Source organism: Melanotaenia boesemani, chromosome 17, assembly GCF_017639745.1.
Source record: "Melanotaenia boesemani isolate fMelBoe1 chromosome 17, fMelBoe1.pri, whole genome shotgun sequence".
Lineage (NCBI taxonomy): Eukaryota > Metazoa > Chordata > Actinopteri > Atheriniformes > Melanotaeniidae > Melanotaenia > Melanotaenia boesemani.
In genome coordinates this window covers 4,791,028-4,808,891 of record NC_055698.1, presented here as the reverse complement: position 1 = coordinate 4,808,891, position 17,864 = coordinate 4,791,028, and the positions used below count along the sequence as shown (strand labels likewise).

Sequence of the window (17,864 nt, the reverse complement as noted above, 5' to 3'; positions counted from 1 at the left end):
GCAGCACGAGAACCAGATGCAGCTCTACTGCAGCTCTATGGTGCTCTACTGTAGCTCTACTGCAGCTCTACTGATGTAAACATGACAGGCCGGTCCCTGCCGTTCTTCCCTGAAATGAATAATGTATAGAATAATGAAGAGTTGTGTTCTCCGCTCTGCTCATGATTGGGTAAAAAAAAACATCCCTCTGCATTAAAAGCCAGATTTATATGTGTGTGTGTGTGTGTGTGTTGCACCTGGGGAATCCTGCATAGAGGGAAGGCCATAAATCATATTTTTGTGGGATCATGTGATGAACGGAGGGAGGGTAGTAAAACAGGAGGAAGTCCCTGCTCACAGGAGTCATGACTTTGTGTTTGCAGCTTCTAAAAGCAAAAGAAATAAGCTGGTGTGTAAACCATCAACAAAACACCACTGTTTAGAAATCTGGTGAGTTTTATTAGAGACGGCAGCACCACCTACAGGACAGAAGACGGTCAGCATGTAACAGGATTACATGCCTGATTATTTATGGTGAAAACATAAAAGAAAGGAGAATTGCTCCCTCTGAAGCAGCTTGTGTGCAAAACTAAAAACATAAGGCACTTTTATAGAATACAGGAACAATAAGAGAACAGCTAAAGTAGGAAGCTGCTCTCTGAGCTAAACACAGAAAAACAAGCCCAGGGATCATTAAGGATTCCTTTAGTTTCTATCCATTAAAGCCTGTAGTGCTCAAAATAGTAAAAATCATAACAGTGAAGGAAAGAAACTGGAATGCGATTAAAGCTCAAAGAGCTAAATACAGTAAATGATCATTTACTGAGGAGCAATATTTAAGATATTTAAAGCTAAATGTTTTTTCTCCCCATTTTTAGCTGAAGTCTCGGTCAGGAAGCACCAGCGGGGCCACCAGGGTCCACAGGTAGAGGGCCAGGCCTAGCCAGCTGGAGCTGATCTTCACCCAGACGGCCGGCATGGCGGTCTGCATGGCCTGGTAGTCCGTGTTGGGTCTGACAAGTCAGAGGAGGCGGGGTTAGAGAAGAGTCGGGGAGCTAGCAGGGAGCAGCAGATAGCGGATACTTACTTGTACCAGTTGGTGAGGGTCATCATGATGTAGAGGGAGGCCAGGCACAGGCTGAAGTGGAAGAAGGAGTAGCTGTAGGTCACGCCATCCTCCTCGTTGTCCACGGCACGGTGAGTGCCGTCCTCCACTGGGGACGGCTCGAAGTTGGCGGTAAGACCCTGGCCTTCTTCAGTCTGCATCAGCTTGTTGACCTGGGTGTTGTTAGAGGAGCGGATGCTGGAGGGAGAACAAAAACATGACTGCATGGAGTTTCCAAGTTATTCAGGATCTTCAACCAGTTCCAAGTGTTGAGCTGCTGATTGTTTAGAGATTAAATGTTGGTCCAGAACCGTCTGAGCTCCACATGAAGCCGGAACCTTGACATCCACTATAATTTCCCCTCAGTTCAGTTCAGAGTCGAAACGAAACCTGAATACCTCAGAGTCGGAATGAAACCCGGATCCCCCAGAATCGGAACGAAACCCGGATCCCCCAGAGTCAGAACGAAACCTAGATCCCCCAGAGTCTGAATAAAACCTAGATCCCCCAGAGTCTGAATAAAACCCGGATCCCCCATAGTCGAAACAAAACCCGGATCCCCCAGAGTCAGAACGAAACCTAGATCCCCCAGAGTCTGAATAAAACCTAGATCCCCCAGAGTCTGAATAAAACCCGGATCCCCCATAGTCGAAACAAAACCCGGATCCCCCAGAGTCAGAACGAAACCTAGATCCCCCAGAGTCTGAATAAAACCCGGATCCCCCAGAGTCGAAACAAAACCCGAATCACCCAGAGCTGGAAAAAAACTCGGATCCCCCAGAGTCGAAACGAAACCAGGATACCCCAGAGTCAGAATAAATCTGCTGCAAAACAAACAGATACCTGTGCACCTTTTGGAAAACAAAGGTGCAGCGCGGTCAGAAGACGAGTAGGCCGAGGTCAGAAGACGGTTTAAAGACGAAATATAAAGGTAAAGAAAGTAGTCAGCACTGGACCCCAGAGGGTTCCCAGCAGTTACTGGTCTACTTATACCTGGCGTAAAGTGTACAGAAGAGGAAAATGATCAGTCCCACGATGCCCTGGGCGTCCCACCACTGCACATTTCCTGGAGCTGGAGTAGGAGCTGGTCCCGGTGGTGGAGTGGTGCTGCTGGGCTGGACCAAACTCAACAGACTGGGGTTACACTGACGGTCTGAAGTTGGAAAACCTCTTATCAGCATGAAGGTTAAAGACCATTTAAACATGTTTGTAGATGTGATGGGAGGCTGGACTTACTGGGGTTGTTGGCCATGGCCGACCAGGTGACATACATGGTATAGAGGGAGATGAGAGAAGCCTGGAGCAGACCGGAGCTGGGCTGAGCCTCCTGTGGAGAAAAACGATGGAGAATTAAACAAGGACAGGCCAGATGTTTAGTTGACTGGGAACCAGATCCACGTTAGGACCAGTTGAAGACCACTGCTCTCAGTTTCCCTGCAGGTCTGTAGGAAACAATGTCTCCACTACTCTTCTCTCCCTCCAGCCTCTACCTGAACTTTGGGCAGGATGGCCACGATGGACACGATGATGCAGAAGATGAGGTTGAGGCTGATGAAGACTTTGTGCTCGGTGCAGTCATCAGGTTGGGTGTAGAAGACGTAGAAGAGGACTACGGCGGCAAAAGCCACAGCGTAGTGGATGAAGGTGAAGGACAGCAGAGCTGTGAGGAGAACATGAACAGCATCACATCAACTGTCATTTCCTGAACAGAGAAATCACCATGGAAATGTCACCTGTTCGTTATTATTGATCTATTTCCATCAGCTGGACGTCTGCTGTTTCTACACAGTAATCAATATGACATCTTATTGACATCCTGAGATTGAGCTTCAGGTAAAACTGCAGACTTGATGCTTTCAGCCTGAATCCCCAGATCCCAGTGGAAGAGGTGGATGATCTGGTGTTACATTTCTCAGGATTTTTGTCGTTTTTCATTATTTCATCAAGGAAAATCAGCTGATCCAACTCCATTCAAGAGTCAAAGACTTTTAAAGTTACTTCGCTAAATGCAGTGGAGATCACGGAGAAGTGAAACTCTAAAAGAGTAAAGGGATGGAATAAACCAGACAATTCAGGACAACAATGACTTCCACCCTGATCCTCAGAAATTAAGACGTGCTAGCTTAGCCATTAGCTGTTAGCCCGCCCCGAGTCCGAGTGAATCACCAGGTAAGGTTTTTGTCTCCTGGTGATGTAGTAAAACTTTTTATAAAGATAAAAGTTACTACATCCACTCTTACTAAACATGCAACTAAACATAACCTTTTATTGATTTCTGTTCTGATTAAAGGTGATGAGGAAAACATGAGCAGCTGATCAGACATCACAGCTTCCTTACCTGCAAACCAGCACTTGGAGTTTCCATCCTCCGCCTTCTCCAGCCAGGACTGGTTCCAGGAATGAGCAAAGTCCACCAGCAGAATGAGCTGGATGATGATGAAGATGAAGGAGCCCACCACACCAAAGTAATACCAGACTGAGAACAACAGGATGATCAATGAAATCAAGGTACTCTGCTCTGATTAAATACAAGGTAATGGCTGCATCAGTAGCTTCACAGCTGAAGGACATCAAACTTACAAAAAAAAAAAAAAAAAAGTAGGGCTGTCAAATTACTAAAATTTTAATCCGATTAATCACCATCCGTGACTATGTCTGAAATCTGCCCGTTTTTACTGTATTGTATCACCAGAACAAGCTGATGCTACAAATATTTACTGTTAACTGACCTTCTCTTGGGTAAACATCAGATGTCCAAGGGTCAGTAAATGCAGCATGTAATTTTCTTCTATGTGTTGTTCTGAATCATCTCTACCATGTTCTAGATCATAATTCAGAATTTATATATCATCATCTCACCAACCGTCTCCATGGTGATAATTTCTGTCCTAAAACCAGCAGATGTGACGACTGAAGTTAAACAGCCGACATTGAAGAAGAAACTCTGATAAAACTGACGATCTAGATAAAAACAGCTTTTCTTTTATCATTGAAGTGTGTTTGTGCAGCAGTGATAAAAGTCCTACAGCAGCATCACCCAAAGTAAACACCTGCTGATAAAACACATCATTGGCTGCTTGTTTTACTAGTTTTTCTTCACCATTTTACACTCCTTTTCTGGTCAGTGCTCCTACCTGGCACCCATCAGAACTTTTTCTAGACCCGCCCCTGCATATAAACCCTGTCTACCACAACCAGCTAATGTTAGAGAAGGTCCTGCCAGCAACAATACTTTGGGGTAAATATGTAATGTGTGAACCACGAACTGCTGGTTTCCTCCTTCTCAGCTGAACCATAAACACACGCAGCAAGAGAGAAAAGCCGATCACCGACAGCCGTCATGATTCTAGGAACAACAAGAAGGAGAAGGAGGAAGCAGCTGCTGCACAAACAGAGACGACCAGAGATCCTCTAGAGCAGCCATGTTGGCGCAGAAGGCAGGATGAGTTAAAAAAGAATGCGGGAAAAGTGCGGATGTGGTTCATCTATTCCATCTGGCCTCTCCACATCACACAGTCATAACAGAGAAATAATGGAAGTGTTGGGCTTTTCATGCTGCGCATGCGATTAAAAATATCAACGCAGTTACAAAATTAGTTGCTGCTGTTAACGTGTTATTTTTGACAGCCCTAAAAAAAAAAAAAATGAAAGTGCTGAAATGTTAGTCCTCATGTAAATTCATCCGTTAGCTGCAGCGCTTTCTCCAAAACACAGGATGATTCAGGACGAGCGGTTCACCGTGGACCAGAAGCTTCAGTTTACAGAAACTTAGCATCTCAGGTACAGTCGCAGGAGTCAAAGCTCAGATATTCTCAGCTCTAGTCATCAGATAAGTAAAATTCAGCTCATTTTAAACAGTAAACAGAAGAATTTACATCCACATTCCTGTTAAATCACATGGAATGAAACAAAAAGAAAACTCTGAAACCTGAAGCAGTTACTGAACAAGAGCATCTTAGAAAGCTTCTATCAGAGTGAAACCGACCAAACCCTGGCTGCCACATCCGTGTTTCATACCTGTAGTAAAGGTGCCATCTGGAATGAAGAACGCTCCCACAGTTAAACCCACCAACACCAGAAACTTGAAGAACCAGAACCTGAGAATCAGGGAAAAGTGAACTTATTCTCTGTTCTTTAGTGTAAACTCAATCTGCACAGGTGCAGTGTCCGTGCTTGGCCACTAGAGTGCAGTATGCCATGGAAGTCCTGAAGCCGCAGAACAAACCCGTTTTGGACGGCAGCTCGGGGGTCCTTGCTGCTGCGCACTCGGATCATGATGATGGAGAAGAGGAGGAAGAAGCAGGCCATGGCGAAGCACATGCGGTACACAGACTTGTAGCCCACGATGACATCACAGTTCACCTTGTTTTCCACACCAGGTATGCTCGAGCCGCCCACACAGAAACCTGGAATCTGACACAGAGGAGATGAAGACTCAGTCAACAATGCTGTTTAAAGAAAACAAAACATCATCCTCTGGGAGCCTTGAGAAAAAATAAACACATATTTCAAGCATCCTCTTGTTGCTGGGTTACACCACCACGAAACCAGTCTGAACACCTCCTTAACAGTTTCTCAAACTTGCTGAATGAGATGATTTAATGATAGTTTGTACCTTTTTAAGATGTTCCTCCATGCCTGGAAGAATCATGATGATGGACACCAGCGTCCCCAGCAGCAGCAGCAAGGAGAAGGCCAGCCGGCTGATGGTGGAGTTGTTTGTTGAAGGGCAGCATGACGAGAGGAGGCAGGAGGCGGAGCCACACAAGCAGGATGCCTGCAGGAGGCAAAAAGGACAGTCAAACATTTTTTTTTAAAACTTGGACAAGGTTATCCGGGTGTAGGATAATCAGGGGGATGCATGCTCAGCTTGACCACAGTGTGGTTAGAAGGATAAATATCTGTACAACAACACACTGACCCAAGCCTCCTGCAGGATCACCTGCAGGCTGCTGACACTGCAGCTGAACTCAGCCATGCTTCACTACATGTGAGCTCTGCAGAAGACAAGGCCAGGGTGGAACCGCTGCCACGGCAACCAGAGGCTCCAGTGGTTCAGACGGGCCGTTGCTGTCTGCTTGAAAAATTCTCTGGTATGAGATTATTAATGTAATCTATTGATGATGTCTCATCTGCAGCAGCTTTAGAAATGTCTATAGAAGCCGATTTCTGACTGGACAGTTTCTGTCCTGTACAGCTCCCTGAGTCAACCAGAATAACAGCTTCATCTGAACCAGGGGAGTCAAGCTCAAAGACACAGATCCTGGAACAAGTCTGAGCCAGACCGGTTCAATGTTTAATAAAAACGTATTCAAATCACGGTATTGCACAGAATAATATTATATATACATGTATGTGTGTGTACATGTCCTTTATCTTGTTTTTACATGACTATATATGCATGTAAAACTGCTGCAGTAACCCTCTGAGCCACAGCAGGGTTAGATGAACAAAACATGCTTCAATAACAAAAATCCTCCAGACATCTATGCATTTAATTCAGCTCTGCCTGCTCAAGGCTACTTTCCTGCCCTCCCTTTTTATGCTTGCCATGAAATACTGAAGGAGTTTGCTTTTATTCCATTCATAACATTTTATTTGACACGGACATAAACACCAGTTTTCTCTGCTGAAATGTACTCCATTACAGTAGCTACGAAACACAGCAAGAGCTTTAACCAGATATGATGTATATGGGTCAAAAATTTAGACGGAGGTGCTCATGTTCTTATTATTTATTTAAATATGAATAAATAAAATAACTTAAAAATATTAAATAAAAAATAAACAATAAAATTAATAAAAAAAAAACAAAATACATTTTATTAAAAAATAAAATTAAAGGTAAAATAAAAAAAATCAAATTAGATAATACATAAAAATACAAATGAAACAAAAGTAATTAAGTAATATCTAAAATTAAATTAAAAATAAAACAAGATTAAAGGAAAATATTTACTTACACATAATATGATTAAAATAAAATACATTATTTTCACATCAAAATTAAATAATAAAAATTAAATACATCTAATTTAATTTTACATAAAAATAAAAAAGAATAGGAATAAAATACTTCGATTTAATATTATATGACTAAATAAAATTAAATAAACCCAGATAAAATATTTGCGCATGATTTTAAATTTTCCTCCGTGGGCGGGTCTTCCTGGCTGTCCCGGTAGCAGCGCGACAGCGTCACGTGAGCCCCGTTAACAGGAAACGTTAAAACAAACACGAACATCCAGTAAAACCAGAGTCCACCTCTGATCAGTCATCGGACCTCACACACACACACACACACACACACACACACACACACACACACACACACACACACAGAGTGGTCTTCCGGCGGACCTCACGCGCACACACACACGTAGTTTTGTGGCTTACTTTTTAAGAATACGTTTTAACGTAAACTTGTACCAATGTTGGGCTTAGGAGAAAAACAACTAAAAACAAACTTTGCTAACTAAAGAAATTAGATTTAAAGAAACGTCTTCGTCTCCTGAGTATCCAAACTTTAATAGCACAAAATGTACTCACACAACTGGCGAGGGAGCCCAACGCCAAACACGCACCCATGTTTCTTTGATTCACTATTTCAGTAAAAAACGCAGAGACTTAAAACTTCAGGAAGAAACGGACAGTAAAGTTATGTCAGTTAAACAAAGAGGAGGCGGATATCCGGTCAATACATTCAGAGTAAAAGCTTTGCCTCCCTCACGGCACTTAAACGACATCAAACTGTTTTAATGTTCGTTTTATTTTGACAGGCAACATACTTCATCTCCGGTAAATTCGGTCAGGAAACAGCTCACGAGATCTTTTTAGGGCGTTGCTGTTAAACTGGTTTTATGCTTTCGTTATTTATACACCCTGATTGGTTTAATTATCTCTCTCTCTCTCTCTCTCTCTCTCTCTCTCTCTCTCTCTCTCTCTCTCTCTCTCTCTCTCTCTCTCTCTCTCTCTCTGTCCCTGACTCTGGGTGGATCCAGCTCCTAGTCCGGGAGTTTACTAGAGATGGGATTTATGGCTCTTTGAAGGGAGCCGGATCTTGAGGAGCCATTCCTTTCAAAGAGCCATTCAAATGACTGCCTCGTTCTCACAATATCTTTTAAAATTTCACAATACATAAGAATGACAAACAATCAAAATATGTACCCATATAAAATCCACTATACAAGATTTAAAAATTAAAGAAAAAATATAGATAAAAAGGATAAATCTGAGCAGTCAGTGTAAATTCTAGTAAATGTTTTAGATAGAATTTACAGTATTTGTTTCCGAACAATACTCTCTGCCCATAGATGCTTCACATGAATGGAGCATGTTGGACATCAGACGTCTATGATGTCACAAATGTTATTTATATTATTTTCATTGGACTCAACTGTGTTACAGTTGGCGTGTGTGTGTATACATGTGTGCATGTGACTGTGTGTTCTTATTCTACTTTGATATATGTAAAGGCTTGTTTTATTGAACAATGAGATATGAACTGAGATTTGCATAAATGTTTTTAATCATGTAAAGAATTTTGTGTTGCCTATGGCATGAAAAGCGCTTTATAAATAAAGTTTGATTTGATTTGATGATAGCAGTGTCAAAAAAAAACAAATGAACGGCTCACAGCTGTGAATTGGTTAACATCGTTCATTTAAAAGAGTCGTTCAAAAGAATCGATTCGTTCATGAACGTCACATCTCTAGAGTTTACACCGTATGTGTTAGTGCACAGTCCTTTTCAAGTTCAGGTTTATTTATATAGCACATTTTCTGTAACAGCAGTTGCCCAAAGTGCTGAACAAAAGAACAACAAACATTTATTTATTTAAAGGAACTTGTGTGCCTAACCATAGTATTGGAAGTTAGTGTTCCTGGAGATAGTCCTTTCTCCGGGTGGCCATCTAGACCCAACAGATACTTCTTAACACCACACTAGCAGCTGTTAAGCTGTTGCTAGCTTTTATACTCCATTAAGCTACCTGAACCCTTGTGGGTAACACTAATTTACTATCCTTACGGGTTGTCAGAGGACAAAAAACGTCCCTTTCCAAAAACTGCTATTAAAAAAATGATAAAATATTATTTTTTACCACTTTTTTTTGCTCAGATGTTTTAATCATCTTCAGCCCTCATCAAAAATATAAAATATTAATCAATTTAAATACCTTTTAATCCTTTATATGCCTATTTTCCAACACAAAGTCATTGTTTTCATGAAACTAAAAACAAAAAAATTTAGTTTTTTTTCCATATAATAGATTTTGGGATGTTGTGGACTTAATGTAAAGATAGTTTTAAATATACTAAAAATGAATAACAAAATTGACTTAGCAGATTTTTAGTGTTTTTTGGCAGTCAGATTTATGATGTACTATCTCAGCGGACAGCAAATTCCCATTGACTTCCATTAATACCACACTTTTAAAATATCTCAACCATAACACAATATAATCGTGCATTCTCTAATGTCATGGTTTTATTTAAAAGAAAACTAGTAAAATTAGTCATTTTAACTATTCATCATGACGTGGTGCCATTTCCCCATCATAGGCCAATGCTTGAAAAACATGTCATTTCTCATTGGTAAAACCATTATAAAAACACTAATAATAAATTCATTTCTTAGTATTTCTTAGACAGTATTATTGAGTGCAGTGTGGGACTTGTGTCTCGTGTGTCTTTGAACTGCAGAGAGTGACTTTGGTTTTACCTACAAGTAGAACTTGTTATATCTCATAATGTTTCTTTAGCAGACTTTCCCACAGACATGAGTGCACTAAAATAAATAAAAACATGGCTCCCTGCTCTTGCTGCACTTCAAAGAGGTCACAGTAAAAAAAAAATGCTTAGTGGGCCGAAGCACCTGCACTGCTGTCCTGTCAGAGCCAAAGTTATAAATGTCTGAAACTTGGTTGGCTGGCATTTCATGTCTATGACATCAACAACCAGGATGAAGAGGTGCTTCTGCAAACAGAGAGGTAGCAGTGAGAGAAGATGCGAAAAGGAAACCTGTGATCATCGGAGAATACAACTGCTGCAAAAGTGGCGTTGAACCTGGACAGGGTATGTGCTTTTACAGATTTATTACTTCATGCATCAATGCCATGCTTAGATGATTTATTTTCACAGTTTTTGTGCTTTTCAGGCATCTATCTAGTGATTTTAGTTTTCTTATTTTCTCATAACCTTTCTGTAGGTTGTGTCAACCCATACCTGCAGGAGGAGAACTCTTCGCTGGCTTAGATCCTCTTCTATAACAGGATCAACTTTAACTTATTTGTCCTCTCTACCGCTCTGGATCCCTCCTGGTACCAAGGTAAGCCATACAGGAGAAAAATTTTCTTGGAGGAGTTGGGGAACTCCTTGGTGTTCACACAAACCATGAGGAGAAAACCCCTTCCCAACAAACCGACTACTTTCTCTATGGTGCTGGATTACAGGCCTCAACAGCCACCACTACAAATTGATGCCACAGCCAGTAACTCCACATAAAAGATGGGAAAGTGCTGCATGTGTACAGGGAAATGAAGAAAAGTTGCCAAGTGCTGCATCAAATTCACTTGCAAAGAGCAACAAATTGTGTACTGCAAGCCTTGTTGGAAGGAATGAACTATCATTGTATTTTTGGTGTTTCCAACGTTCTTTTGATTTTGTGTATTGATTGTGGTTTTAAAAAATGTTGCGTAGTGCAAAAACTCAACTTTTCTGTTTTTTATTTCATAAAAATAGTAAGCTAAGTCAATTTTGTTATTCATTTTTAGTATATTTAAGACTATCTTCACATTAAGTCCACAACATCCCAAAATCTATTATATGGAAAAAACTCAACTTTTCTGTTTTTTATTTCATAACAATAGTGACTTTGTGTTGGTAAATTGGCATTTAAAGGGTTAAATAAATTTAAATGATTTAATATTTGGTATTTTTGACTTGGGCTCACGATGATTAAAACATCTGGGCAAAAAAAAAGTGGTAAAAAACATTATATCATTAATTTTTAATAGCAGTCTTTGGAAGGGGACTTTTTTGTCCTCCTCTGACCTGAAAGGGTAGGAAATCATGATTCTGACCCTGCCAAAAAAAAACAAAACTGCAAAATCAATTTCATTATTCATTTTTAGTATAGCTAAGACTGATCTTTACATTAGTTCCCCAACCACTAAAATCTATTATATGGGGAAAAAAAAAAAAATTCTTTTAGTTTCATGAAAAACAGTGACTTTATGTTGGAAAATTGGCATTTAAAGGGTTAAAAATAATTAGAATGATCTAATATTTGGTATTTTTGATTAGGTCTGAAGACGAATAAAACATCTGAGCAAAAATAAGTGGTAAAAAATATTTTTCCATAATTTCTTAAGAGAAGTTTTTTAAGAGGGGACTTTTTTGTCCTCCGATGATCCGAAAGGATTGTGAATTTGTCCTCAGTAACCTGTTGACCTCTAAATAAAATTGAAATTGGAATATCAAAGTTTTTCAAAAGAAACACTTTCTTACAAAAAAAAAAAAAAAAAATCCTACCATTTGGGGCAACACAAAGAAAATGGTGGCCAAAAGTTGAGCAAAAATGACCAAAAGGGACAAAAAAGTCCCTGATTACCCATAAGGGTTAAAGTAGCTCTTTTTCTTAAACTCTTATAAGAAATTGAAATAAAAACCCTTACATTTTAAAAATATTTAGCTTTTCTTCGGAGTTCTTATTAAATGTGTTCAGTTTACTTGATATTAGTAAAGCAAAAAGCATGAATATAATAACCATGTGTTATGCTAGCAACCGTTGCTATGCTCTGCTTTGCTGCCGTGCGGACGCTTCCTGCTTTGCTCTCCTTTCTGCTTGCATTTTTCTTCTTTTTTTCTTCTTTTTTCTTATCTTTACCAGCAAAAAATTTAGGAACAAGGACTCCTGGTCATTTATAAATCACTGGAACGAATATATTTTTTGATAAATTTAGTTGATTGCCATCAGAGAACTAGTGGAATGATATCTCCTTACCCTGCAGTATCACTGAGCTTCACTGAGTGTGAGCAACTTTCTTTGAGGATAACACAGCTGGATAAGAGGATTGAAACACTGCAAGACATTCGTGTGAATGAAGAATTTATTGACTCTGTTGTAGCTTCTGTACAAGCTACTGAGTTGTCAAATGGATTGAGTCAAATCTTCATACGCGAAGGCATGTCGAATGTGGAGTAATGCAAGGATCAATAAAAACTCAAGAAATAGCCCTAAAACTCAGCCCAGGGCTAACCAGACCAGGAGGAGAGGCCAAAATTCCACAAACAGGAGGACTAGAGAAGCTATCGGTGCCTCCACACAAAAACAAATAGACACAATTCTGATTGGGGACTCTATACCAGCATGTGAGGATGGCAAAGATGGAAAATCTAACACTTTTTGATCCATCAGTCAGGGAACTGACAGAGATGTTGCCGACCATTCTGTCTTCACATCCAGATGGTATGAAGATTATTGTCCACACAGGGTCTTTTGATATTCTGAGGAGGAAAACTGGCTCAGAGATCCTAAAGAAAGACTTTTCTCTGCTGTTGGAGAGACTGTGTCAGTTTGGAGCACCATGTTTACATTTCAGGACCCATTCCTACAGCGGGTAAAGGAATTGAACTTTTCAGTAGACTTCTTGGCCTGAACACATGGTTATTAAACGCATGTATCACCCATGGGATAAAGTTCATTGATAACTTCAATATATTTTGGAACTGTAAGGAGTGATTCAGACCTGATGGTGTGGATCCAAATCTAACTGGATGCAGATTACTTGGTGCACACTTGCGTCATGCTGTTGGGACGGCAAACCCGAACAAGAGTGTACAGATAAGAACGAAGGACACAGCAGAGAGGCGATCAACTCCCAGCTCTCCCCCCTCACCAGACCCTCTTCTCCACATCACCCAAGGTCTTCAAAGGATGTCTCTATCCAGGTCTGAACCCCAACGACCACCATCTACCAAGAAACACAGGGCACCCCCTCCTCATCCTCCTATTCGATCATCTGTTCTGGCAGAGCAGGGCACGGGAGGAGGTGCTGGAGGGTCCCAGAGCAGCAGAATTCACAACAAAGATGACATGCCATGATGCGTTCAGGGTCCTTGCTGTAGTTTTGCTACTACTGACAGCTGTTCTGAGATCAAGCCTGGACCCAGTAGGATTCCTGTGTTAGTAAAATAAGGAATCGAACATGGTCAGTTTGTGGGGTGAATCGATCTAATCTGTTAACTGTACCTTGTATAACTCAGAATACAACAGAGACCAGTGTAAACTTCATAAAGCTGCTGTACTTAATGTTAGATCTCTGTCCAACAAGTCACTGTTAGTTAATGACTTCATCATTTCTCACAGTTTAGATTTTCTTTTTCTGACAGAAACGTGGTTAACAGAAGACACAAGTGCTACAGTTCTTAATGAAACAGTACCCCCTCATTTTAGTTTTATGAATAAATGTGGAAACGGGAGGAAAGGGGGAGGAGAAGCTGCCTTATTTAAAGATTCATTCCAGTGTAAAGAAATTTCATTTGCTGATTTTACTTCTTTTGAATATCTTAGTTTTATTTTAAAGGGCATTCCTAAAATCCTATTTCTAATCATCTACAGACGTCCAGGACATTGTGTAAATTTTATTGATGAATTTTCTGAATTATTGTCGGTTATCTTTACTGATTTTAACCATTTCATCTTAACTGGGGATTTTAACATTCACATAGATAACATGACGGATGGTAATGTCAAGGAATTTTGTTCCATATTGGACATGTTTGGTTTGTGGCAACATGTTAAACAACCGACCCACATTCGAGGTCACATTCTGGACCTGGTTATTTCAAAGGGTGTTGATATTTTTTCTGTTGCGGTCACTGACTTGGCCTTGTCTGACCATTTTGTATTTTGTTTGATTTACTGATCACTCAGAATGTCCAACCAACCTGCTCCTCGGTTAGGAAGAGGGACATTAATGAAAGAACAAGTGCTAAGTTTGTGGAGGCCATAGCTATGTTACCAACAACCAGTGCAGAGTCAGTTGATGGACTCCTGGATCATTTCAATCTGAAAGTCTTGAATGTAATGGATGCTGTTGCACCGATAAGAATCAAGAGCAACTTGAGCAAACAGAAAACACCATGGAGAAACACCACTGTGGTTACCAGCCTAAAAAGAGAAAGCAGAAAAACTGAGAGAAAATGGCAGAAAAATAAACTTCAAATTCGCTATAAGCTGTACAAACAAAGCCTGCATAACTATAACAATGAGCTGTGCAAGGCCAGAGAGCTGCATTTATCTGAAATGATTACCAGGAATGTCAACAATTCTCGCACTCTGTTTGCTATGATTGAAAAACAGACAAATCCTCCTAAACAGATAAGCCCAGAGTTCCTTTCCACTGAGAAATGCAACCAATTTGCAAACTTTTTTAGCCAAAAAATTAAAACAATTAGGCAAAATATTAATTCCACACAGTCAAACAAGAAAACTAGTCTGTGTCTAATACCTGGAAATAATTCTGCTGTCATGTCGCAATTTAAAGCGGTTGATTTAAAAATCCTACAAGAAACAGTTTGGCATTTGAAATCAACAACATGCACTCTGGACATGAAACCATCTGACTTTTTAAAAACAGTTTTTACCTCAGTAGAAAGTGATCTCCTACTGATAGTTAACAGCTCACTGGCATCAGGCATTTTTCCCAAGTCACTAAAGATAGCTGCTATTAAGCCACTCCTAAAGAAAAGGACTCTAGACGCATCTATAATGAACAACTATAGACCTGCCTTTAACTTCTCTTTTATTTCCAATATTATTGAAAAAGTTGTATTTCACCAGCTTAATGACTTTTTAAATGAAAGTGGAAATCTTGATAAATTTCAGTCCAGCTTCCGACCTCATCACAGCACTGAAACAGCTCTGGTCAAAGTATTAAATGACATTAGGTTGAATACCGATTCTGGTCAAGTATCAGTCCTGGTTCTGTTGGATCTCAGTGCTGCGTTTGATACTGTAGATCACAGAATCCTGTTACACAGGCTGGAAAACTGGGCTGGACTTTCTGGAGCGGTTCTTAACTGGTTCAGGTCCTATTTAGAAGGCCGGAGTTATTTTGTTACGATCGGCAGCTATGAATCCGAGCGAGTGGCCATGACTTGTGGAGTCCCCCAGGGGTCAGTCCTTGGACCTCTTCTGTTCAACTTGTATGCTCCCTCTGGGTCAAATATTACAGAACTATAGCATTAATTATCAAAGTTATGCAGATGATACACAACTTTATGTGTCTCTGTCACCAGATGACTGCAGTCCAATAGACTTATTGTGTCAGTGTCTGGAGCAAATAAACACCTGGATGAAGGAGAATTTTCTACAATTAAATGAAGACAAAACTGAGATTATTCTGTTTGATAGCAAAGAGCAGAGGGTCAGCATTGGCAAACACCTGGAGACTCGGGCTCTTAAAATCACCAACCAAGTTCGTAACCTGGGCGTGTTGATAGACTCAGAACTGACTTTCAGCAGCCACATCAAAGCTTCACTAAGAAGCTTTTTACCAGCTCAGAAACATCAACAGAATTAAAAGTTTAGTCTCCCAGAAAGACCAGGAGAAACTCCTCCAGGCTGGATTACTGTAATGGTCTTTTAACAGGACTTCCTAAAAAGAGCACTAAACATCTGCAGCTCATCCAGAATGCTGCTGCTAGAGTTTTATCCAGGACTAAAAGATCTGAACACATCACACCAGTTTTGAAATCTTTACACTGGCTTCCAGTCAGTCACAGAATAGATTTTAAAACCCTTCTGATTGTTTATAAACCCGAGGACACTTTAGGCCCAGAATACATCTGTGATATGTTCAGAGAATATAAACCTAGCAGAGCTCTTAGATCCAAAGACTCTGGTCAACTAGTCCAGACCAGAGTCCAGACTAAACATGGAGAAGCAGCATTTAGCTGTTATGCTGCAAACAAATGGAACAAACTGCCAGTGGAGATTAAACTTTCACCAAATGTAGACATCTTTAAATCCAGGTTAAAAACATTTCTTTTCTCATGCGCCTATGCATGAAATCTGCCTGTTAACTTTTTTTTTTTAAACATATCTTGCTTTTAATCATTTTAATGTAATTTATTATTTTATTGTGATTATGTTTTGATGCCTTTTACTATTCTAAATATCTGTAATGCCTTTGTTTTATGTAAAGCACTTTGAATTGTCCTGTACATGAAATGTGCTGTACAAATAAACTGCCTTGCCTTAAGTTAACTTAATGTAGCTATTTTTCTTAAAATGTTAACCGAAATTGAAATGAAATGAAATTTAAAAATATTTGGCTTTTTTTAGAAGTTATTTTTAAATGAGTTCAATTAACTTCATATAAGTAAAGCAAAAACAATGAATATAATAAGCATGTGTTATGCTATCAGCCGTTCAGCAGTTGCTAATTGTTCGTGTTCCGACATCATTTCTCTGAATTCTAAAGCCCACATTTGACAGAAAGCACTTAAGTTCAAGAAGGATTTTCTCCCATGTAATGCCATTTAATGTGCGTTTATGGATTAAAGTTGTTTGGCTTTTCTTACTTATTACTTACTTTCCTCCCATTAATGCTACATAAACAAGTGTGGGAAGATAATGGTCCCTGGTCCTAGTCCTGGTCAGGGTCCAGGTCTAGGTCCAGGTCCAGGTCCAGGTCCAGGTTCAGGTCCTGCATGTGAAGCAGCTGTTTTTCAGCACTTTTCTATCTGTAGAATTTTCCAGAAATCTTGCTTGTGCTGATTCTGGTGCTGGTCCCTGGTGCTTGTCCCTGGTCCCCGTTCCTGGTGCTGGTCCTGGTTCTTGTGGTGGTCCTGGTGCTGGTCCCTGGTCCTAGTGCTGGTCCCTGGTCCATTGTGCTGCTCCTGGTGGTGGTCCTGGTGTTGGCCCCTGGTGCTGGTCCTGGTCCTGGTGGTGGTCCTGTGAGGGTCCTGGTCCCTGGTGCTGGTCCTGGTGCTGGTCTTGGTCCAAGTCCACATCCTGCATGTGAAGCAGCTGTTTGTCAGCATGTTTCTACCTGAAGAATTTTTCAGAAATGCTGCTTAACTTGGAAAAATAAAACATGTTTGTTTTTTTTCCAAATTCATGAGATGAAAAGCAAAATTATTTATTTAGTTCTTCAAAAAGGAGTTATTTTATTTATTTATTTATTTATTGATTCATTTATTTATTTTAAATATATCTATTTATCTATCTATCTATCTATCTATCTATCTATCTATCTATCTATCTATCTATCTATCTATCTATCTATCTATCTATACTCACTGCAGTGACACCATGTTTAACTAAAACATGGACTTTTATCCGACCACGTAGAGTAGGCCAGAGTAAAATCACTGTAAAGCCCATTTAACGTAGCATGTGGGAGTCGAGATGCATGATGGTAGTTTAGTTTCTGAATGAGGATTTTAGTGGTGAAACAGGTGTGATTGTGAAGGTCAGACAGCGAGTTGAAAGCAATGGGAGGAGGAGGGAGATGGATCCTTAGACAGTTCACCTGAGTCCAATCAGCCTCCACCTCCTGTTACCTTTCCAAACAGTTCCCACATTAATCTGTAGATAGCCGCCATTCTCTCTGTTCCTTTCATTTCTTTAACACTATCACTAGACTCCACTTTAGACTGCTCAGTGGTGAGTCAGCCTGTATGAGCGTGCAGTAGATCTGAGCTTTCTCCGCTTGTTTGTAGTGGTTAAAGGTAAACTGTGCTCTTTGTGTTTCACGTGTTGCAGTTAA

General features: G+C 40.2%; 1 protein-coding gene across 1 annotated transcript; it reads right to left on the bottom strand.

The window, feature by feature from the left end:
• Nucleotides 1-7,789, bottom strand: serinc2 (serine incorporator 2). Its single transcript, XM_042012611.1, has 10 exons — nt 7,634-7,789; nt 5,700-5,861; nt 5,310-5,497; nt 5,102-5,181; nt 3,423-3,560; nt 2,575-2,744; nt 2,321-2,411; nt 2,078-2,237; nt 1,067-1,282; nt 1-992 (listed from the first exon to the last, which is right to left on the bottom strand). The coding sequence occupies exons 1-10, from the start codon at nt 7,670-7,672 to the stop codon at nt 854-856; spliced, it is 1,383 nt and encodes a 460-aa protein (XP_041868545.1). The 5' UTR covers nt 7,673-7,789; the 3' UTR covers nt 1-853.
• Between the last annotated feature and the right edge of the window lie 10,075 nt (nt 7,790-17,864).

Bases quoted from the DNA above. Each gene is read 5' to 3' on its own strand.
- serinc2 (XM_042012611.1), bottom strand. From the start codon at position 7,672: ATGGGTGCGTGTTTGGCGTTGGGCTCCCTCGCCAGTTGT. The intron at 2,412-2,574 runs GTAGAGGCTGGA...TTTTCTCCACAG, and splicing joins CCATCCTGCCCAAAGTTCAG to GAGGCTCAGCCCAGCTCCGG. The intron at 993-1,066 runs GTAAGTATCCGC...CTGACTTGTCAG, and splicing joins ACCCTCACCAACTGGTACAA to ACCCAACACGGACTACCAGG.